At 38.2% G+C, this 25,571-nt stretch overlaps 1 protein-coding gene across 1 annotated transcript in view; it reads left to right on the top strand.

Moving 5' to 3' along the window:
- Positions 1-25,571, top strand: part of LOC148535564 (vomeronasal type-2 receptor 26-like) — a 94,841-nt gene that overhangs the window by 19,897 nt on the left and 49,373 nt on the right. The window contains exons 3-4 of the mRNA XM_088460555.1: positions 20,782-21,073; positions 22,042-22,863. Coding sequence (XP_088316681.1) covers positions 20,782-21,073; positions 22,042-22,863 — 1,114 coding nt within the window. The remainder of the gene's footprint in view (positions 1-20,781; positions 21,074-22,041; positions 22,864-25,571) is intronic.

Below are 25,571 nucleotides of genomic sequence, written 5' to 3'. Positions count from 1 at the left end.
GTTTAGACCCAATGTGGTACAGTTTGTTTGAGAACATCTGATTAATTGTTTTTTTTTCCTCCATCTTCTGTTTGTTTTCATAATCTTTGGGACTCCAACGATGACTACTTCCTGCTACCCTTAAAAAACCTTCATGTGGAAACTTTGGGAATATATTATGGAACCCATATTGCAACACCACATTTGTGGAATCATGTTGGCATGGTCCTTCGTCAACCAGTTCTTGATTTTTTGTGTTTTTTTTTTCATTTTTGGTATGTGTTGTATTTATGATATTCACTGTGTGTTTTGTTTGTGAGTGACCACTTTGTTATTTTAGTTATGTTGTGAATAAATGTCTTGAGAGTGTAATTTTGTTCCTTTTTTTGCCCATTACAAGCAAGTGTAACCAGGTTCACACACATTACATTTGCCTAAGGGGTAATCCAGTAATGACGCAAGTTGAGCTAAAATGTAAGATGTTTTCTGGGTCCAAACCAACACCCAAAGGAATCCTGTACAATCAGTTGGCTTCGTAATATCGGCCTAAGCAGCTTGCCCACCAAATAGGAACATGTAAAATGTAGTAATATATAATTTTGACAACACCAAAAAAGGGAAATGAGATTGTTACTGTTAGGTGTTTCTTGTGCCTGTTTTCCTAAAAAATACAACACACAATCTTAGTGACAATAATTGCAAATCCTTGCTGGAAGAGTATACTTATGTCAGTGTAAACAATCTCTGATTTTGAAACAAGGAATGAGACAGAACGTTAAGTTGAAAATATTAATTTATTAAAATTTTGTCAAAAAAATAAATAAAACTAGTTCCTAAGGAGGACCGACATATGGTCAAGGACCACCAGCAGCCCGATGATGTGTTCCCGCATATGGCCCACACAGCCGGCTAATTCAGCCATACACCTCTGTTCCTCTATGGGTTAGAAAAGTGTGGGGATTAATACATCAATAATGAAACCACATTAAAAAACAAGCCAAAACAAGCTAACCAAAAATGAAAATATTGTGGCACAAAGCAGAATTACACCGAAAAAACCAAGCCCCCCAAAATGGTCTAGCCCAAAATTACAAGTCCAAAAATCAGATTCAGACAGGTGTGATATGTGTATGGTGAAATCAGCAGTAACAGGTAAAGACAACCCGAAAACTCCCAAAAAGTCGACCAAAAAACACAAAAAAAGGGAATGACATATGATTACATACAAACAGTTTGTGGCGCAAAAAAAAACAAAAAAAAAAACATACCGTTCAAAATAATGGCTGCTCCAGAAGCCACTCCCTCGTCCTCCTCGGAGGTGCCTCTATTCCCCAAAGATCTTGGCGGGGTGATTTGGGATTCCGGGGAGGGGGTAGTTAGAAGAGGGGTGGTTGGAGGAGATGGGGAATTGGGATGGAGGGGAAGGAGCACCGAAATATCCACCACAGGGTCTGGGCAGGCTGGGGAGGAGGGGGAAATAGGGGAATTTGGGGTTGTGGAGGGTTGGCTTGGGGTTGGGGAGAGTGGGCGAGCGCCATCTTGGATGGCGATGACACTGTAGTCTTCGCTGTGCCCGTAAAAGATGTGAAACAAATTGTGGTTAGTTTCAACAAAAACCGAGAAAAACACTAATTTATGACAACACAAATCGGAAAACATTGCCATGCAGATATGAGTACAATGAATAAATAGGACATACATGAAAACATGGCCATGCAGATATGAGTACAATGAATAAATAGGACATACATGAAAACATGGCCATGCAGATATGAGTACAATGAATAAATAGGACATACATGAAAACATGGCCATGCAGATATGAGTACAATGAATAAATAGGACATACATGAAAACATGGCCATGCAGATATGAGTACAATGAATAAATAGGACATACATGAAAACATGGCTATGCAGATATGAGTACAATGAATAAATAGGACATACATGAAAACATGCACACGCAGTTAGGGCCACAAAGATAAACATGAAAACCACAGTCCCAAAAACTTACTTTCAGCGATCTGCATGCGAAAGCATGCCAGCAAGCGGGGCGTCCGCCGTTGCAGGTCCGACCACCTGCGCTCCAGCTGGCCGATCTGGTGGCATGAGCCGAAGGAACGCAGGCTGCCACGTGCCTCCGCATATGCGGAATGCTTCTTGCGATTTGTGATGGGTGGAGGCTGGCTGGTGATCCGCCTATCCATCACCTCGGTTAACACCAGCAGCTCGCGCCTGGTGAATGCCGAGGCTCTCATGATGGCAATGGTGTATTTGTTAAAAATCATTTTTAATAAAGACCCGAAAATAATTTTGATTGGCTAATGTATTTGGGTAATTAACAGGACCAATTCTATTGGTTAGTGTATGAGTCATGTGTTCGACAGGGCCAGAAATCTCTTGAGAGTTATGATAGGCATGATGCAGTGACATGCGTAAGCAAATTTAAATAAAGAAATGAACCCCGGGAAATATGCGGGGATAAAAACAAATAAAACAATTGTTTAATTGGGTCTAACATGTATTTTGCCAAATAAAAGCGAATGTTTAAGCCGTACGTATTCTGCGGGTAAACACAAACACAGACAAGATTAAAGTTTATTGCATTGTGTTAAAAAAAAAAATAACAATTAAGCTAATTGATATATTGATTGGCATGTTACGATTGAGGGAGGTAGGCAGAATAAACGAGCAGTTAATCGAAATCTGACAGTCACACTTCCGGTTTGTACTTGTGCGTGCGTTCCCTTCAAGCCATTTCGGGGATGTACGCTCGCTATTTGGCACGCTCATTAGTTAGAGGAGGGGTCGGTTGAGTTTGGGGAGGATGTTTGGCTGCGTTCGAAAATACGAGCGAGTGCTTGAATTTACATATTTTTTTATGTACGCCGAACGTACGAACGGCCACTTGCGTCCGGGTCTGAATGAGGGCCAAAGTATGAAAATCCCACGATTGCTAGCAAGACATTGCATGCCCACTATGTTTTGGTCATTGTAACAAATTAGATGCCCACTAGCCTGGCACAAGATGCCCACTTTCCCTTAGTAATAGATGTAATCTTCCGTAAGTGTATTAAACAATCAGTAACATTGACTGACATCGACCCGTACGCACCACTTGTGGTTGACCCTACTGCAAGCACTGTGAGTGCTGCTGTGTTTAATTCAGCCATGTGATGTGTATGCTGATGATGCATCTTAATTATGCACACCCCTGAAACGGCATTCCAATGCTCAGACATGCCTGCATTCACACCACCTCACCCCCGTTATCATCGATCACCCCCCACGTTTCCTGTGTAAGGAGATCACAGACGCAGAATGTGACATGCCACATGCCACCCACTGTTTAGCCTACACTCCCCATTGCCTCGCCCAAATGCTCTCTGACTGTCAATCACATTGTGGATAAAGACTTGCAGTGTGCGACTACGGGTATTGTACTTGATGCTTTTGCAGTGCATACAACCCCGAATTATACCCATAGTGCTCACAGAGGGGATGATCCTGATTTGGAACCAAAGCAAAACAGCAAGTAAAGGAACCCATACATCTACAGGGAGATTGCACATTCCTCTGAAAATGCTGACCGGTGGCCATCGATGTTCCGCGATACTTCGCAGGATCAATGAAGGTCTAAATGTAAAATTTTACTCATTTGCCAATCGTGATCATTTTTGATTGTGATCGGCATATCTGTAAACATGTTGGATTTCAGCGATCCTGCGATGCCAGTTTACATGATCGTAACATTTCAACAATCTGTTGCTGATGAATGAAGGCCTTACATTTGCACCTGCAGAAACCATGTTGCCATGCATGGGGGGGCAAATACATACCCTTTTTGTACATGTGGGGTAAATACTGGTTTCTTCTGCATGTAGCCCACAAATGATGGACACTTTATTCTTACATTGCATTTTACTGTAGATTTGAATTTCAACATACCCCTCCAAAATCTAAAGGGTAAATTTAATAAAGGTCGGTTTTGGCTTTTTGAGGGGTTTTCCATCAATGTTGCAAACTGACCACTTTAGAATATCAGATTAACAATTGATTTTTTTTACATAGACTAAAATAGGATCCACAGATTTACTAAGAGTGCAAATCAATGTGTAGCCCACCAACACAATAAACCGGCCTGTGGCAGGTTTAGTTTGGGAAAAGCACTGTACAGATCACTATGATCTGTGCAGGCTTTGCTAGCTTAAAATGTAGACAAATATATATATATATATTGTTTACATTTACAAAAAAATAAAATTATATATATAAATATATATATATATATATATAATATATATATATATATATATATATATATATTTTATTTATTTTTTAAACTGTGTGGTCCCACCCAAATCCATAACCAGCCTCCGATCTCTCAGCTTGGACTTTTATTGGAAAATACTGGTGTCAGGTTAAACCAGTTGGGGGGCTAATGACATAGCAGGGGGAATCATAGCCGCTCTTAGCCAATTATTGCTTCCCCTAATTTACTCCTATAACAGTGACTGCTATTGACCTGTCATTATGCCTAGTGATGTACACAATGGACCTCATTCAGAGGTGCTCGCAAAATGCGAGCACTTGCTCTGAATGAGGGCATCCGCATATATTTTCTGAGCTGGCCTCCTGGCCACTCGCTAGGCTGTGGGTGACCACCCACAGCTTTAGTGAGTGGCCAGGTTGATGGTCGTGATGGTCAAGGCCATCATGACAATCGGGGCTTGCAAAGAGACCCTTGTGGTAGGGTCTCATCTACCGCAAGCCCCAGTGAGCTTTCAGCTCTATTAGAGCCGGAAGCTCACCACTGACATCATGAGTGATGTCAGTGGGACCGCCCCCAAGTGGCAAGCATTCTGTTGGGAATGCCTTCATTTGGCTAGCCATCCCCCCACCCCACCTACAAAATGGTGCGAGCTGTCGATCACCATTGACTGCCACCCCTTTTGTAGTGAGCCCCGGAGCGAGAGAATTTCTCTCTTGCTCCGGGGCTTGCGCATGCGCAGAGCCCAACATCGACCCACTTGCGGGCACTCAAGTGCTTGCGAGCGGGTTTGAGTGAGACCCAATGTACCATCTTGTCTGTGTAGTTCAGGTTTGCATTTTTTATTTTTTTATTTGTCAGAGTCCTGTGGCTCTTTTAATATGTTATTTACAGGTGGACTACAGCTGCCAGCCTGCCCTTAATGTCAGTTAATACTGGTACTTGTTGTTCTATGAGTGCTGGCATGCTGCTGCAGGCTTGCTGGTACTTATCATCCACTTGTAACGATCAATATTATGTAATCTTTAGCCATTAGCCCCACACCCACAACCACCAGGGGACCCAACACCATCCCCCCTATTTTCCTATACTAGTCCAGACTGACCGGTCCGGAGCTGGTTTTGGGTATGGAGGGGGTGTTGGCACATTTCTAAAAACTTTTTTTTTACATTTTAATCTAATGAAGCCTGCACAGATCATATTGATCTGTGCAATTGTTCCGCTTGGACTGGTTTGACATTATTTCTTACTTCTATTTGCTGTTAACTTTAGAATGACAAATCAAAAGTTGATGGCATATAGAGCTGCAAGAACAGACTAACATCAATGTTGGGTTTTATTTGAGGCTGAAACCTGATGGATGATAAATATATTTTTGACAGCTAACAAAAAATAGACAAAGTAGTCCAATTAGTGGAATGCATGTGTATATTGATATAGGTACAAATTTATCAATCTAAAACTTAACCTTTAATTGGTATTATTAATAAACAATATTCTTAAAATCAGCAAAGTAAAATAATGTAGAACAGCAGTGAAAATTAAAATAAAGGCTATAAATATCTGTGTCCCCCTATTAATACTTCAAGCTGTATATATTATATATCTTTTGACAGATTTATTATTTCAGTTGTCAGCAGACATCTAGTTGTTTTAAATAACAGGTAATGGGAAATGGGATGGCGGGTCGCACCAAGACTCATATATTTTTGTAGAATTACCCTGCTAGTAATCGATAAGTATCATAATTCTCACACTAAATGCAGGGGTGCAACTCAGGGATATTATATATCACACTAATAAACAGGAAAAAGAATCCCCATGGGAGTGCACTATGGCCCTCATTCAGAGCCGCTCACAAAAAGCGAGCGCTCGCTCTGATTGAGGGCGGCCGCTTTTGTTTAGAAAGGCGGCCTCCTGGCCACTCGCTAAGCGATGGGTTACCACCCACAGCTTTAGCGAGTGACCAGGTGATGGTCGCGATGGTCGAGACCATCACGACCATCGGGGCTTGTGATGAGACCCTTGCGGTAGGGTCTGGTCTACCACAAGCCCCAGGTAGCTTCCTGCTCTGTTAGTACCCCACAATCGACCATCATCCCGCTTGCGAGTGCATAGGTGCTTGCGAGCGGGTCTGAATGAGGGCCAATGTCTTACCAATGTAGGTATAAAATATAACTTTTATTAATATAATAATAACCACCTAAGTGGTAAACTTTAAAACACAACAAAATACAAAACAAGGGGGGAAAAATACAAATAATATGTCTAAAATACTAATAGATGCTCAGTTGCTTGTGTCCTTAATATTATACTCAATGGTATGCTGAATGTATGTAGACTTTTTAATAAGAATATAATGGTGCCATATAATTGTAATTCAACCTTGTATTTAATTATAAAGGCAAATATCCAGAATATGAAATAAATTAATCGGCATCCAGAGTTGTACAATTTATATAAAAACTCATTAATATGATGTTACTTCAGATAGTAGTGTGAATAACTTGTATTAAATATACAAAGTAAATGATCCTCATGAAATTTTACAGAACTCAGTATCTTCAGTGTATGTTTACAACATTAGTATCCACATATTAATCAATAAGTTTCCCTTGCTACATTTGTATCTCATCAATTGGATACAAAAAAAAATCCAAAACAAATGTATTCAGTCTCCGGTTCTAAAATGGTTCACATTCTGTATATAGAACTTCAGAGAAACATTCACTCATCATTTGGAGTTATTGAGAAGTTTGAGGAAAATGTAAATTAACACAATATATTTTTAGTTTAGCAAATTACAACTCAAGTGTCCCACTTAGTGGTTTTATTTACAAGGTTTATATAAGAAAAGGGATGATGTTATCTATCATAATTCATATCCCTCCGTGTTTCACTCTTTGTGACATAATTTCCACAACAATAGGTATAACAAATGAGTAGGCAATTGCAGAGTAATAGATTACATATTGCAGAGGTGGGGCTGCAGCTCTGTCCAAAATTCATAGGTGAACAACATCAACTGCCACCCCAAATGCATCCAAACATCGCCAGCCAGGACTCACTGGTAGTTAGTGTAGCTCCTCTATATGAATATTGGACTGCACTCCAGCCCCACCTCTGGAACCGTCACTGGTTCTAAAACAATATGATAGACATAAACAATGTGATACACTAATAACATGTGATCCACTAATATAATGTAATACACTAATAACATGTGATACACTAATATAATGTGATACACTAATAACATATGATACAATGTGATCCACTAATATAATGTGATACACTAATAACATGTGATCCACTAATATAATATGATACACTAATAACATATGATACAATGTGATACACTAATATATTGTGATACACTAATAACATATGATACAATGTGATACACTAATATATTGTGATACACTAATAACATGTGATCCACTAATATAATGTGATACACTAATAACATATGATACAATGTGATACACTAATATATTGTGATACACTAATAACATAATACAATGTGATACACTAATAACATAATACAATGTGATACACTAATATATTGTGATACACTAATAACATAATACAATGTGATACACTAATAACATAATACAATGTGATACACTAATATATTGTGATACAGTAATAACATAATACAATGTGATACACTAATAACATAATACAATGTGATACACTAATATAATGTAATATACTAATAAAATATGATACAATGTGATACACTAATAACATATGATACAATGTGATACACTAATATATTGTGATACACTAACAACATAATACAATGTGATACACTAATATATACACTAATAACATAATACAATGTGATACACTAATAACATAATACAATGTGATACACTAATATATTGTGATACACTAATAACATAATACAATGTGATACACTAATAACATAATACAATGTGATACACTAATATAATGTTATATACTAATAAAATATGATACAATGTGATACACTAATAACATATGATACAATGTGATACACTAATATATTGTGATACACTAATAACATAATACAATGTGATACACTAATATACTGTGATACACTAATAACAATACAATGTGATACACTAATAACATAATACAATGTGATACACTAATATAATGTGATATACTAATAAAATATGATACAATGTGATACACTAATAACATATGATACAATGTGATACACTAATATAATGTGATACACTAATAACATATGATACAATAGGCCTGAATCAGAGCCTCACACAGTGCCGAAAATTACAGTTGAATGATTTTATTGGTACTGCGCAAAAATCCTAAAATCTCCTGTGACATGGAAAAATGTGTGGTGTTCATGGGCAGTGACTGGTAAATTATTGCATATTTTGATAATGGTTAGTTACACGATTTGAGTCATATTTGCAGTTACTGATCTAATGTATCTTTTCACAGGACCATGTTCACCAGTAATACTGTGTAGTGCAGCTTCCACTTAGGTTACCTCTATTATTCTGGTAATTAAAGATCACAGCAAAGTATGCCTCCAGTATTTACTGATTTTTACCTACACAATTTAGCACAGCAATAACAACATAGTAAGTTTAGTCATGATGGCCTGTGGCCTGTGGCTACATCAGATGTCAATGCGCGTTTCACCAGGGAGTTGGGACCAGGGATGCGTCAGCATTCCCGATGGAGCCACTAGTCACCCTGACTAAAAATACATTTTCCACAAGAAAAGGATTAGGATTTGTCTTTTTCCTAGACTCCATCAATAACAAAAATATTTTTTATATATGATGATTACTACTTTTATTTATTGTTATTGTAAAGGACACAAGTGTTTAATTCAAATTCACTTTGGTGTTCAATTTGCTACTGTTCTTGTGGTGAACGTGTATACTTAAACGCTCTTTAAATTCTGCATTATTATTTTCCATTGTGACTCTACAATATGTGAATGTTTGGATGTACACTGTATTAAGCAAAATTCCAGCTGCACTCTATGTTTTATTGTGCACCTGTCTGGGGCATTATCACGTATTAGTGTTATTTTTTCATCCTTCGTAGAAAGTGCTGCAAACATGTTTTATTTTAGAGAAACGAGAAATTAAGTTAAGTAAAAAATACTTTCTCTCATATTAATAAGTGAATATAAATATGTGATGAGGACTTAGCATCTGTTTTTAGGAAATGAGAAACTGTGAAAAGAAAACAGACTTTGGTGTAAAGTGGTAGTCTTGGAGCAATACCAGTCAGTCCAAACTATACCAAAGTGCTTGAAAATTATAAACCCCCTCATTTAACTAATCTGAGGAAAGTTTCAAAAAAGAATGGGATTCCTTTCTGAATATATGTTCTTTTTTCCCGTATTAATTAAATTAAGGAGAAAAGGAATACATTGATTAAATTAAATAATGAAATAAATGTTCTACAGACCATGGTACATTCCTTTAAAGATCTAGAGGATTTTAGAGTGACTAAAAAATAATTATAACAAAAAATAAAAGTACAAGAGAATTAAGGGAAAAAAGTAAAAGAAATATATAAGGGACATTGATTTAGCAATGACACTAGACAAAAATGATGTCATATCTATTACCCCATCAAAAGAGTAAGAAAAATAAAGATTTGCTTTAATTAATGAGAAAAATAATAAGAAATTACCTTTCTGGAGAAATAAAAAAACAAAATAGACAGGTCAGTATCAATGATAAAATTGATAGTGTCCCTTTCCAATTTGATACTAACAAAGGGAATAAAATGAGAACAAAATAGAGAACTACTCACTATAGGGAAACTCTGAGATACTGTACACTGATAGATGGGAGACCAGGAAATTCCCTGCTAGACCACATAGGAAACATATGCCACCTATGAGAATAAAAACCTTCAATAAGTTTTAATTTTTAGAAGAGGAGGACCTAGGAGGTCCTTCTACATCTGTTCAGTCTTTTTTATAATGGGAACCCAGAACACAGAGAAGGAGCATGTATTAAATAAAAGTGTAAACAGAAGTAAAAAAAATACCTGGATGAGTAAGAAGGGAGAAACTAAAAAGAGGAATAAAAATAAAAAAGACCAGCAGGAGAAAATCCCAAAGCTGTGAATCCTATAGAAAGTAATAGCGAAGCTGAAGGAAATGTTTTTAATCTCAGTAACAGGGTACTAACTCTTTCGGTGTCTTTCTAGATATACAAAAGTTTGCTAGGAGTTGACAATTTCATTTTTTTTCTGAATAAAGACAAAGAAGAAGGAATATCCCCCCAAAATAGGCAAATTCAAATTTAAACCCCCTCCTACTTTTTATCTGATTCAATGCAAAGATAAATTCATAGATTGCTTTAATAGAGTTGTCTGTGAGGAGATTGAAAAATTCAAACAGACTGTTAATAAGAAAAGGAAGCTTATATGAACTAAAAATAAGTAAAATCATTAAAAAATAATAAAGATTTGGTTATAAATTCAGCGAATAAGGGAGGTGGGGTGGCCATGATGAATAAGGATGCATACAAACTATTTAAGTTTAATGGGAATATCAAAACCAAGCATTGCTGCAAGTTTATTCTGATGTTTGCAATAATCTACTGATTATTAGGTATATCAATTTAAATTCCATCATTGTTGCAGAATGTCTCATTCTAAACTATCTGCATGGTGTACTGATAACTAGACCGAGTTCTTCTTAGCTTTGTGGTATTACTTGTTTATTTGTTTGTTTGTTTTAGGAACTTTATTATTAGCCATTTTAGTGGGAGGGTATTGGGGGTTGATTGTATTCATTGCATACACATGCCAGCATTAACTATTTAAGTTTAATTGGTAGGCTGCAGGCCTTGGCTGCTGGTGCATAATATTTATAAGTGCATAATTTTAAAAGTGCACTTTGCATTTCTAATCAAATTTTGGCATTATACCAGCGATAAACTAAAGTCAAACAGAAAGAGACCACTCTAACATCAAACCATCCAAAAACCAGAACATTTGGACAAAGTATAAACAAGAAATGTAAATTCACCATCTCTTTAATACAAGGAACTGCTATCTGCATAACATTCATCACTGTAAGAACTTAACACTTTACTTGCTAATATTTGTGCTGGGTCTCTGGTTTCACAAATACCTCAAAGCAGAATGTATCTGTGTCAATTTCAGTTTATCTCTTAGAAATATTGTCTTTCTATCTTAGGCCTTTACCAAGCCTGTCATCTGTCTTCTAATACAGTTTACTTTAATTTTCAATTTCTTCCCAATTATAGCTCCACTTTTCCTCCACTCAATTGCACAGACACATTTTCTTCCACTGTACTTTTACTTGCTTCACTGAATATCTCCTGCACTCTCTCTCACATTCACACTTTATTCCTACATCTAGATTACCTCCCCAAACTCAACCCAGCCACACCATGACCATGTTTTCTTCTACTTCCCCTCCACTCAGTGTCTACCTAATCTGCTTTGCCCCTTCTTCCAACTTTATAATTTACCCCTTGTCTTTTCCACCCATCTCCTTCCTTTATCTCCCCTCCTATGTCTGCCTTCCTTCCTCTCCTCTCCCATTACTCCACTTTTGTTCTCTTCTACCCCACCTGGGTCTTACTACCCCACCGATAATCCTTCCTACAAGCCTGCTCTCTATTCCATGCCATCACAACTCCATCCACATCTCATTAAACTCCCTCCCTGCCCACCATCTTCAAGTTCCCTTCCCATCACTGGTGCCTGCGCAATCTCTCCACTACATTCATCTTGGTCACCCAAATTAATCTAACATTCTCATTATAGCAACCCTGATATTCTCATTCACATCTCTCCCATAAACCCTATGCCTCTATCTTGTGCCCTCTGGAATGCCAGATCAGTTTGTAATAAACTTGTTCCCACCCATGACCTTTTCATGTCCAAAAACTTGCATCTCCTAGCCATTACTGAAACCTGGATTTCACCCTCTGACACCACTTCCCCTACAGCTATCTCCTCTGGGGTCCTCAACTTCTCTCATCCCCCTTGGCCTGCGGGTCACCATGGTGTTGATGTGGGGGTCCTTCTATCCCCTGGTTACTCATACCAACTCCTACCCACTGAACCATCACTTACATTCTCTACATTTGAGATTAATGCTACATGCTTCTTTCAACCAGTACACCTCAGAGTAGCTGTCATTTACCATCCCCCTGCCCCTCCCTCTAAGTTCCTTGACAACTTTGCTTCCTGGCTCCCTCACTTTCTCTCCTCTGACCATCCCTCCATTATCCTAGGTGACTTCAATATTCCAATTGATATCCCCATATAATCATCTGCCTCCAAACTCCTTACCATCATATCTTCATTTGGTATCTCCCAATGGACCTCCATACCCTCCCATGTGTGGGCATTTACTTCATCTAGTCTTCACTCACCGCTGTAATATTTCTGATTATTCCAACTCCCCATACCCCCTCTCTGACCATCACCTTTTCTCTTTTAACCTATCCCTTTCTCCTTCCTCTCCTCTACCTCCCAAGGCTACCATCACTAAGCATAACATTGAGGCTATCAACGCCATTTCTTTTTCTTGCCTGCTTGACTTCTTTCCCCCATCCTTTCTCTCTCCTGCCATGAACAAGATGCTACCCTATTAAAGGCCTCCCTTACTTCTACTTTTCACACTGTTGCTCCAGCAATCAGTAATTGCCCTCGCAGATCCACATCACAACTCTGGCATTCCAAATTCAACAGAAATCTGCAAAAGTGTTCAAGAATCGCCAAGCAACAGTGGAGAAGATCATGACCTAAGAGGGATTTTCTCCACTTGAAATTTATGCTCTCATCCTACAGTACTGCCCTTTCCCTCTCTAAACAGTCCTATTCCAAGAACCTCATCTCCTCCCAGTCATCAAAACCCCAGCATCTCTTCACCACATTCAAATCTCTCCTCTGTCCACCCCCTCCTTGCCACCCCTCCTCATTCACTGCTCTTGACTTTGCTACCTACTTTACATCTAAAATTGATTCCATACATCAGGACATAATTTGTCACCAGTCCCCGAGCTCACATCCTCCTCTCCTGGATCACCCTTCCCCATCCATATTACAGACTCTGACATCCTTCTCCCCTGTATCTGAAGAGGTAGTCATGGCCCACATCTGGTAGTCCTGCCTTCCACACCCCCATTGACCATATCCCTTCAAATCTCCCCTGCTACCATTCTCCTTGTGCCTGTTCCCATCTTGCCCACATCCTCAATCTCTCTCTCTCATCTGGCACTGTACCTTAGGCATTCAAACATGCCTTTGTCTCCCTCATTCTTAAACACCTACCCTTGATTAAAACACTATCTCCAACTACCATCCCATCTCTTTCCTCACTTTTGCCTCCAAGCTCCTTGAGTGTATTGTCTACAAAACTGCCTTACCACCTTTCTTTCCTCTGTCTCCCTCCTTGACCCTTTTCAGTCTGGCTTCCATTCTCTCCACTCCACTGAAACTGCCCTCATAAAAGTCAGCAATGACCTTCTTGCTGCAAAATACAAGGGCAACTACTCTCTGCTCATTCTATTTGACCTCACTGCTGCCTTCAACACTGTGGACCACCCTCTCCTGCTGCAAATCCTTCACTCCTTTGGTCTATGTGACACTGCCATCTCGTGGCTTTCCTCCTACCTCTCTGACCAGTCCTTTTCTGTCTCCTCTCATAACTCCTCTTCCACACCACAGCCTCTTACAGTAGGTGTTCCCCAAGGTTCTGTTCTTGGACCTCTACTATTCACCCTCTATATGTCCTCTACATATATAGGGCAACATGGGTAAAACCTCTATATTAATAACAAATATATTTATATATTTTAAATCTTATATAGTATATAGGTAGATTTAGTTTTGAATTATTTATTTATTTTTATTATTATTTATTATTATTGTAGAGGTTTTACCCATGTTGTCCTATATATATATATATATATATATAAATATATATATATATCTATATATATATATACATATATATATAGATCTATATATATATATATATATATATATATATATATACATATATATATATATATATATATATATATATATATATTTGCAAGGCTCATTCCACTGCTGCCTTCTGATACTAAGGGGCATATCCAATTAGCCTTGGGGTTTACCCCATGGCTAATTGTCGAGCTGGTGGTGATTCCATAAGCGGGGATTCCACGTGCGGGTGTCCACGAGACCCCGCATGTGAGCCCCCGCTGACGGGCATTACCTCGCACCTCATGTAGGTGCGAGGTAAAATTTGCACGAAGCCGCCCTAGTTGGCCTTGCGCGGGAGACAATAACACACTGTTTCCGCACTTCTCGTGGAAACAGTGTGTTACCATGCACGATAGCAGATTTACCAGCGCAGGGAAAAAGCTATTTTATTGAATAATTATTTAAGTCCCGCGGGTAATTGAATATGCCCCTATGTCTTCTATATTACATATATTGCTGGCAGCATGCTTTCACTATTGAGGGCAACCCAAAGATGGCCACCAGCAAGTTAAGCACCATTAGAAAAACTGTCTCCGACTGGGGACTTCACCAAGAGGGCCGCTGCCACTAGAGCAGCACTGGCCGAATGACACATACAGCTTCCTGCAATTGAGGACAGGAAGTCTTCTCTTTTATATGCTCATATACAAATATCAATTTTAATTTAATTCGTCTGCACTTTATTTATGTATTCCAAACTTTGCCTGTATCTTACAACTGCTTTTATACAGGATGCATTTCACATGTTTACCAAACTGGAAGTGATGTCACAATTATCTAACAAATTGACCTGGGTATAAATATGAGGTCTGTCCCACTAACACTAGCACACCCTTTATAAAGTCTATTTGACAAAAAGCATTGGGCCTTCCCAGACAGCACCTCTCCTGAAAAATAAGCATCTTACCATCTTTTACTTATGTTTTTTATCTTTTAAAAAAAAAAATAATAATAATAAATAAATATTTTTTTTAAGTGCTGTTTTTATTTGACTACCAGTGCAAAAGTGTCTGAATTTATTTTAGTGCTGCTTTATTATTCTACCTATTTCTAGCCTACTTTTACAGTGATATTTTATGGAATATATTTTTTGCCTGATTTGTTTTTACTTAACAAAACTGATGTTATATTTTTAACACACTGCTCAGTCATAATTTTATAGGCTTGGGACACCAGAGGTCGCTGTCACCCTATTTTTTGCCTTGCTATATATATATATATATATATGTGTGTGTGTTTGAAGCAGGGTTCAGTCGATACCAAAACCTTTAGAAAGCCAACAGATTCCAATGGCTTTATAGATAAAACAAGTAAGCATCATTCAAACTGGTTACATGGAATTCCCTTTGGGCAATTTTCAAGGATAAAAGCAAACTGCACAGATGCAGAGGTGTATAAACAACAATTAGAAGAAAGTACAGAATATTTTTGTGCCAGAATCCCTGATATAAACAAGGGATCATGGAAAAATCAAGAGATAAAATTAACAAAATAGATAGAAATCAATTATTAAAGGTTAAGGATGGAAGGCCAGTTATAAAGGATAAACTCCAGTGGGCTTTTATCTGCCAATATAATATGTGTTATAAAGAAATAGAAAATTTAATTTTTTTGCTTAATTTGCTTAAGCAAGATTCAGTAATAAGAAATTCTGTACCTGAAAAAACAGTATTTAATTACAGGATTAACTAGCTCTTAAAACAAACTTGTGAAATTAGTATAGAGGAGGATATTGGGCAGAGTGTGCAAACTAAGGGCTTCCAACATTGCAGTGTGCCTTATGTTCAAAACTGTTAAAACCAATATTCATAAAATAACAGATTTTACTGTAAATACATTTATTACATGCCACTACAAGCGCATTATTCACATTCTGGAGTGTGAATGTGGTTAGTTTAATGTGGGAAAAAACACTAGATGTCTGAAAGTTAGCTTAGCAAAACATGTTTACAACATGTGCAAGGGTTTAGAACCCCATACAGTATATGGCCACTTTAAGTGGAATCATGGCTATAAAGAATGTTTTATTAGAAATTTCTGGGGCTACCAACATATTCTACCTACTATAAGTGGAGAACACAAAAATACTCTGCACTCCCAATGTATTAATAGCAATGTCACCCAGTGCCTTTCCCAAAATGGAGTTATGCAAATAGAACAATGGACAGCACTCCTGGCTTCCAAACCAAAACCAACACCAGGGCATAAATTTACTAAGCTGAGAGTTTGTGAGGGTTTGCAAACTCTGGAGAGTTTGGGCATTTTTTCCACTCTCAAGTTTACTAATGTCAAACTCGGGAGAGAGATCTCCTTTGCTATGGGAAAATACTGGAGAGTTAGCAAATTCACCATTGGCAAAATTTGAAAACCTTTTCACTGGTAAAGATAGAATTCTGGAAATTACCAAGCAGAGAGTTTCTAAACTCTCAGGAGATGGGAAAACTCTCCTGTAAAAACTTGTGAAAAAATACACCTGCCTGTGATTGAGAGATTGGCAGAAACATACACAGACTGGCTTGGGCTGATAATGCTTTGGACCTGGAGCCCTGGTGAAAGGGTCTCCAGGCTGTGGCATTACAGGCCGTTTTGGGTCTGGTGCTGGTTTTAAATATAGGGGGGACCCTACTCAATTTTTCCCCCCTATATTTAAAATCAGGACTGGCCCTGCAGCCTGGTGTTTGGTTCTAAATTACGGGGGAACCCTACACATTTTGTTCCCCATAATCTTAGAAACCAGGACAGGCTGGCAAGCCTGAGTCTGGTTAAGCTTTAGGGGGGCCCTATGTAATTTTTTAAAAAACACTTTTAACCCATTTTTTAACAGGTACAACACAAGCAGCTTACACATATCTCACTGATATATGCAGGCTGCTTGCTCAGGAGAGTATTGCAGAGAGAAGACACTCCAATCTCGATTGAGTCATCTCCTGCAAACCCTGCTACTCAGCAGAGAAATCTTGTTCTGCTTCACCAACGGCCATCTCACTCTCAGCTAAACTCCCTTCTTTGAAAATTTGAGAGTCTCAGGAGCTTCAAATCACCCAAATTTAGGTGAAGCTAATCGAGTTGAAATAAAAGCAAACTCTCCCGACTCGATTCTTAGTAAATTTACTCCCAAGTCTTGATAAAATAGTTAAAGCTGGCTGCATATCTAAACATCATCTGTCCAACTGGTTGATTGGTTGGAATTAAAATCTGGTAAGGTATGAAAGTAAATGACAATCTGCAATTTGCTCCCAAATGTCAGAAAATGGACAAAAACTATTGTTTCAACAAATTGTTTAGATCAAACATTTAACAAACTTGTCTGAATGACCATTTTCAGCTGTTTTCTGGCATTTAGGAGCAAATTGCTGATCATCATTTACTCCCATATGTTACCAGATTTTCATTAGTAAATTTCAGTAGTTCTCTTGGGAAATGTTAGTTTTTTCCTGGCAGCAGCATTTGCTGGACAAACTAAAGCAGGAGACATTGCTGTGTCATCTTTGTGAGAATTGTTTTGGGGTGCTGATGATAGAGTGAACACACCATCACTTACAGTGGAAGGATAACATACTATGCACTTGTTTGCACTAATGGCTTTATTTTTTAGAAAGACAACACTGTTAATTTTTTGGTGCAATTGGAAAAAGAGATCTTTGTGAGATTTAATTTGGGGTGCAGATGATGGGGAGAAATTACCGCATGTTATTTTTTTAAATAATAGGGTATTTTTTTTATCAAAGTTAATTTTGGTCGATTTTGTGTTTTGGGTGATTTTGCATTCGATTTGCATTCAATTTTGAGCATCAGAGATTTTCTAAAGTCAAAATAGAATGTGAAATCAAATATAAAAATGAATCCCCTTCAAAAGTAGAATATTGTCTAAACAGTGGTACTTTTCTACAGACCAACACAGTATCCCCTGATTTACTATATGATTTTAATCTAACATCAAATCAAACAGCAAAACAATAAACCTGCTTTATGCTGGCAATTTTAGCATTAATACGTGCCAGTTACACAGAAATATGCACAGATCTGTGAGATCTGTGCATGCTTCTGTGGGAAAAAAAACCTATGAAAAGTGTAAAATAAAAAAATTACATGGGGTCCTCCCAAATATGCACCAACAGCACTGAGATTTTCTAAGCTGGTCCTTGTTGTGAAAATACAGAGAGAAAAAGATGTAGTGGTCCCCCATATTTTCAATAATCAGCTACAGGCTCAATGAGCCAGTCTTGATTTTGGAAATACAGGGGACAAAATGACTAGGGGCCCCACGTATCTTCCAAAACCAGCACTAGACTCTTTAAAGTGGAGCTGAGGTACCCTTTCACCAGGTCCCCTGGCCACAACATGCAAACCTGACCATTAGTCAGCCCAGGCCAGAGATCCCTTGGGAGACCAGCACCCCAGGCCTGGGCTGATAGCCAGAGCTATCATTGACATCCCTGGGTGCTTTGTTGATTGTGTCAAATATTAGAGGAAGTAATATTGTCTTTTACAGCAGAACTATAGGTCCCAGCAAGCCTACTCACATGCTGGTATCTGGAGAACCACAAGTACCAGCATGCAGGGTATTAAGGACCCGCTGTACCTCTAATTCACTTGCAAAATAAATATTAAAAAAGAATCACACACCCTTAAAGAACAACTTTATTACACTCACACATACTCACCTACAATCCGTGTAGTCATTCACTTCCTCTACACCATGTAGGCATCCATATTTTTACAAAACCAAAAAAGGCAAGACCCAAGCCATGGACTTAAGTATCTTCTGCTAAAGACGGTACTTCCCAAATGACAGTTCAGCCATGGTATTTCACATAGAAATGCATGAGCTGTGTGTTCATTGGCTGAGAGAGTCGAGACTCCATCTCTCTTAGCCAATGAGTGGTACTCTTAATTGACTTCAGTGGTGAAAACCACTAGGTAATGTATAGGTAACCTAGTGGTTTTAATTTTGTGGCCCTCTGACTTGGTTCTCTATTACAAGTCCTAGTGTACTCTGGATTGGAGTGCAGTTAAGGATTGCCACATAGATGATAAGCTGCGTCAGTACCAAGCAGGCAAGATGATAGCAATGATCAGACAATATTGAGTCAGGAATGAAGCCAAGGTCAAAACTGGAAGCCAAGGACAGAATTAGGTTGCAAACAAAGCTAACGGTCAAGAACAAGCAGTAGGAATCACTTGGAGGTAGGAAAGCTGGCCCTTTAAATTATATTCAGAGTTGAGCGCTCTCCACTATTGAAGCCATAGCCACCTGATACCGAAGACAACAGAAGCGCAGCTGCCAGGGCTCCCTGTCTGCTATCCCACCACTGACCACAAGGAGATCACAGACCTGATAGACTGTTGGACCTTCATCCACTGTGGGATCACGGACCCCACTGGAAGCCAGCACTGATGGACCCAGTAAGAGAGATCAGAAAGCTAGCATGATGAGACTTTGAGTGACAGGACTCACCTCAATCCTGTCACCCCCTCCTTCTGGCTGATTGCAGCCATTCTGGAGCATGACACTGCTATTCAGTGATGGCCCCTTGTGAACATCCGGCTTCCTCCTCCTTCTTCTGCAACTGCATGGCTGACCTAGTTCTATTGCCAGTATAATCCAACCAGCTCCTTCCTGCACCAGTGAGACAGTGGAATCAGCTGGGCTCTGCTGGGACACCTGCATCTTCATTTTTAGTGACTTCCCTCCTCTCTGACAGTCTCTCTCCTCAGCCTCCAGCTACTTTTGCTACCCTAGTTTTAAATAGTGCTGCCATCCACTATTTTGGGGACCTCTTGGTGGGGGATTGTAGTTGAGGTTGCTTCTTACTTTCAATTTCTGCTGCTTCTGCCACCCACCTGGGCTGATTTCTTCTATTTGGATAAGCTCTTTTTGCATCTTTTCTGTGGATGTTGCTTTATTTACACTAGATCAGTAGTGTCAAACTAGGAACCTCCAGCTGCTGTGGGACCACATATCCCAGCATGCCCTGCCACAGTTTTAGCATGCCCTAATAGCAAAACTCTGGCAGTGCATGCTGGGATGTGTAGTTCCACTACAGCTGAAGGGCCCAAGTTTGACACAACTGCACTAGTTAAACAAACCTCTCAACCTGTTCTGGTACCCATACCATTACAGGCCAATGCTATACTTTGGACTCTGTTCACTATGCACTATGGACTCCTTATTCTTATCCTTGGCACCCAAGAAGATGATGATAATTGCAGATTAGTCTCTTTTTATTAGAAAATATGCTCAGCAACCATCCTGATCATCATGCACAAGTCTTCAGAATACACGTCCTACAGGCTTTCTTACTCCTATTCTTGGTTCTGCACCCTATTGTGAGCATCAGGTAACAAGGAGAATGATTTCATATTTGAAGATGCCCAATATTTAAACAATCTCCTTGGACTTCTGAAGTTTCTGTAATGTGTGTCGTATGGGTTTATTATCTTTCATAATTCAGTGTCATTAATAGTGTAATATTTATCAAGATTTCCTAAATCACATACACATTTTTTATTATTTTGTTTCCATAGGCCTGTTCCTCTTTATTACAAATATCTTCTTACTTTCATTTTCATCATTGAGGAAATTAACAAAGATCAGACAATATTACCCAATGTTACTCTGGGATATCACGTGTATGATTCATGTGCTCAACCAAAGAAAGCTATAAAAAGTGTCCTCCAGATTTTATCAGGATCCGGGAAAACTATTCCAAACTATTCCTGTATGGGACATAGGAAGTTATCTGGATTTATTGGAGATCAAAGTTCCATAAATACAGTGTCCATGGCACAAATATTGGCAGCATACGGATACACACAGGTATGTTACATAGATTTCTGCATTAACAGCCATTTCACATTTTCACCAAAGTGAATATTCATGGAATGGTTCATCTTTTAGTTAAAAGAAAGAGCATTGTAGCTCACTAAACAATGGGGTAAATTTATTAAGATGGGAGTTCTATTTAAGAAGTGATGTTGCCCATGGCAGCCAATCAGATTCCTGGTATTATCTTCTAGAAGGTGCTAGATAAAAGAGAAGTAGAATCTGATTGGTTGCTATGGGCAACCTCACTTCTTAAATAGAGCTCCCTTCTTAGTAAATTTACCCCAATGTGTGGAGATGAATACAATCTGCACATATTTACCAAAGCATTTAATTTATCAGTTTTTACCCACAGTTGTATATTGTGCCCAATTTTTGGGTACACTACATATTATAATAATAATAATAATAATAATAATAATAATAATAGTAATATCAACACACATTTCTTTGGTCAGTAACTTGAGAACATGATGTTAAAGACACTGTTAAATATAGAGATGTGCAGTTTGGTTTTCATGAAAAGCAAACTCTCATACTTTGGGGTTTTGGATTGCATGAAATCAGGTCCAAATTACATGGTTTTAGGTGTTTTTAGCTGTTTTAATTCATTTGAAAGAACATCCAAATCTGAATCTGATAAAAACATTTGAGGGAGTTTTTGCCAAAACCAAAACATGGGGTCTGCGCACATCTCTAAATAATAATTAGCAATGTACAGGGTCATCAGCCACCCATGTAAAGTGTACACAGTGGGCAAAGTATGTGCAGCAATTTAATACTGATGTCAAGCTGACGATGTCACTCTTGTTGAATGTGTTACTTTGCATATTCAAAATGTTTTAAGAAAATGACAAATTCAGGTCCTAAGGGTCATCCAGGGACAGATTTTTATGTTCTTCCTCTATTTCATAATTTTAGACAATCTTTAAAATTGTTCTATCAAATGTATATTTGTGTAGATCAGTTATGGAGGAACCAGTTATCTACTCAGTAACCGCAACCTCTACCCAACATTTTACCGCACAGTACAAGGTGACCAGGCCAGTTATTCTGTGCTATCCTCTCTGATTAAGTTCTTTGGCTGGACATGGGTTGGAGTTTTAGCTTTTGATGATGAGAGTGTTAATGAAGAAATTCAGCTTCTGACAAAATATCTGACTTCCAAGAGTATATGTGTTGCCTACACAATAAAAATACAGTTTTCTAAATTAGATGACTTATATGAAATGAATAAGAATCGAGCTGATATTATCAGAAAGTCATCAGCCCAGGTTATAATACTCTGCGGGACATATTCCTCACATTTTGCTGATTTTTTAGCAGATTTGAGAGGTGTTTTCAATGATAAGACTCTAGTGTTTGGTCCGGCATTTGCCTTAATCACATTTCTGCTGGAACAACACAGGAATGCCTTTAATGGGAGTTTGGCCCTTGAACCTTCATCTCTCCCGATGCCAGATATGAGGAGTTTCTATGACAGTTTCAAGACCATTAATCACCCGGAAGACAAGTTACTAGAACATATATGTTTATTATATTTGAATTGTTTATCAAAAGATAGAAAAACTAATAAATTATATAATTACATATATAAGAGGTCACTTCACAACTGTTCTGGGGAGGAACGTATAACAGAGTTTGTTCGTTTTCACAGCAAAGGACTAACTGATCGAGTATATAAAGCTGTATATTCCATGGCGCAGGCTTTGCACAATATGCACATGTCCCTTGGTGGACAGTTTCTGTATAAAATCCCTCCATCCTTTGGCTATAGACATCAGGTAATTACATAATGTACAGTATTACTACAATGACAGGAATTTTTAGCAAATTCCACATGCTAATGTAATCACAGTTATGCCAAAGAAGTAGCTCAGGATTCTTCCAATATTCTATATGATATTTTGCCAATTTTTCTTCATATGTATATCAATGAAAAAGTCTGAATAAGATTTAGGCCAGTGACATCTACATCTATAGCAGTTTTAATGCTGTGTCTAGTCATAACTTTATGAGTTACTTAATTTCTTCCATTCTTCAATTTTGCTTTAGGCATTGTTCAGTGTAGGCATCTCCCCTTTATGACCAAATTTCTTTTCTCCTGGGAGCATATTTACATAAAGTTATGGAATCAGTATGGAATCCCGGCTGCCACATGGCCGGCAGTTCGATTCCCGGCAACGGCAGCCCGACAGTTCAGCAGAGCCTGGCAGCAAAAGCACTACAGCGCTGGAAATCCTGATCATCCCTAAGGTAAGTATAAACTAACCTAACCTAACCCCCTTACCCTAACCCTCCTTAGGGGTGCCTATCCCTAACCTACCCCCCAAGTGCCTAACCATAACCCCCCTTCCCCTAGCCTAACCCTAACCCACCCGGGGGTGCCTAACCCTAAGTCCCCCCATTGGGGCCCTAAACCTAAACCTCCCCCTTGTGGCTGTTTGGTCGGGATGCCGGGCACCAGTCTCCCGGCATCGGGTAAATGACAGACGTCTAGATATCGATGCCGGTCATTTATCCCACGCCGGGATAAATGCTGTCGGTTTTGAGGCAGCCGGTTTCCAGACTGCATATCCACCAGATATAGGTGCAGACCCTCTTGTTTTGGATTTGGATCTAAATCATCATGTTTTGTTTTTGCTAAACCACTCTCAATTGCTTTGGATTAGTTTTGATTTATTAAAATGTATAAAAACAGCTAAATCAATTAATGTGGTACTAATATTGTTCCTATAGTACTAATAACATCAATAACATTTATTTGTAGTCATTTCCAGTTAAGTTTTACCACCTTACAGCAACTGAAATCACAAGGGAGATACTTAAATGCAATCCAAAACATGCAATAATCTTTATGTGTTTCTTAGAAGAACATCAGCTTCATCAGAAGAAATAATCAGTGTAAGTCAGAATTTGAGATGTGCCACCCTCAAATGTTTTGATAAAACCAAACTGTAAGTGTTTTGGTTCTGTTTTGGCTGTGTATTTCTTTAAAATTGATTCCTTTCATTTGGAACAGTTTTTGTTCTTATAATATTATTATTATTATCAAAAACATTAATTTCTATTCAGTTCCAGTCAATTTTGACAACATGCCAGCTCACAATATTGTTTTCACAAATATTTGTCAAAGGCTGTAGCAATCTGACTGGCTAAAATATGAACGATAGTAGCGACAAAAACAAATGGCAGTTTCAAAGAATATACAAAATCTATGAAACATAGTGACACTGCAGTGGCAGAGAGAGAGGCAGTTTAATAAACTATATGTACCTATGGAATATTTTCATGAATCAAGAACTAGATCAGAGGCCTAAAGTAAATTTAGGTGGAGTATTTAATGAAAGCCAGGTATAGCATTGATTGTTTGATTGATTAAAGTACTAATATAAGTATCAAGAAAAACAAATTGGAGACATGGAAGTCACTATTAAAAAACAAGCTTACAAAATCCCATTGAGATTTTTTAAGTGGAAACAGCAAATCACAGGCCTTAGGACATTTCAAGAGATTTAAGGCAGAGTATTATTTGAGATGTGCAGATTGATATTCCTGAAATATGAACACACCTGAACTTAGGTTTTCCAAATCGAATCGAGTCCTAATCCAAAATTATTTTGGAGTTCTGAGTTGAACCGAGTGCCAGGTCAATTCTGAGGCAATTCAGAACTTGGATTTAAAAAAATAAACTAAGGTTTTGGATTTCAAGTAAACAGGTCCAAAATAGCTATTTTATAATTTTTATCTATTTTTATTGATTTATTTTATAATTTTTCATAGATTTTTAAGGATTTCAAAACCAAACCAAAACTGTAACCAAACCAAAGCACTCGGGGGTGGTCTTGCCAAAACCAAAACACAATGATGAATTAGAACCAAAAGCAAAACATGAGAGTCTGTGAAATTTTCTAATAATCATTAATTATGATTATATGTTTTGATTATACTATTCTGTATCTGTGGAGAAGCTAAAGGAAATGGAGCCTATATGCCTTGATTTGAAGCTGGTGATATATGGCATTAGAAGATAAAAATAACATGAATACTCCATTAAATCATAGTAATATACAATGCCTGTTAAACATACACAATCTTGGCAAAGCTTATAAATTGTGCATGATGGAATTGTCCTTGGTCTCTCCTACCCACCCCTAAAATGGAGATACACAATTTAACTAACCAAGCACTTACATGACAGGGACTGCCACTTTTGTGACTTATGTGCTTTATTTGTTTGGGCCTCCACAAACCAAGCTACCAACGGGATTAAAGCAGCTAAAAGTGTTTTTGATCATTATCACAGTTGAAATATGTCATTATTATCCTCATCACTGTTAATTGTCAGGATCTGCGGGTAGCTAATCATCTTGGTTGCAGTTCCCAGCTCTGGGATACTGCATTAAATCATGTCTTGTCTGTGTTTAGGCTAGCCTATCATTTTGTCTGACTGTGTATTGATCTCATGTGTTTCTAATTACTGCCTGTCTCT

Source organism: Taudactylus pleione, unplaced genomic scaffold, assembly GCF_031769625.1.
Source record: "Taudactylus pleione unplaced genomic scaffold, aTauple2 ptg000050l, whole genome shotgun sequence".
NCBI classification, from domain to species: Eukaryota; Metazoa; Chordata; class Amphibia; order Anura; family Myobatrachidae; genus Taudactylus; species Taudactylus pleione.
Note: the sequence above shows the minus strand (reverse complement) of the source record. Positions and strands in the feature narration are given on the sequence as shown.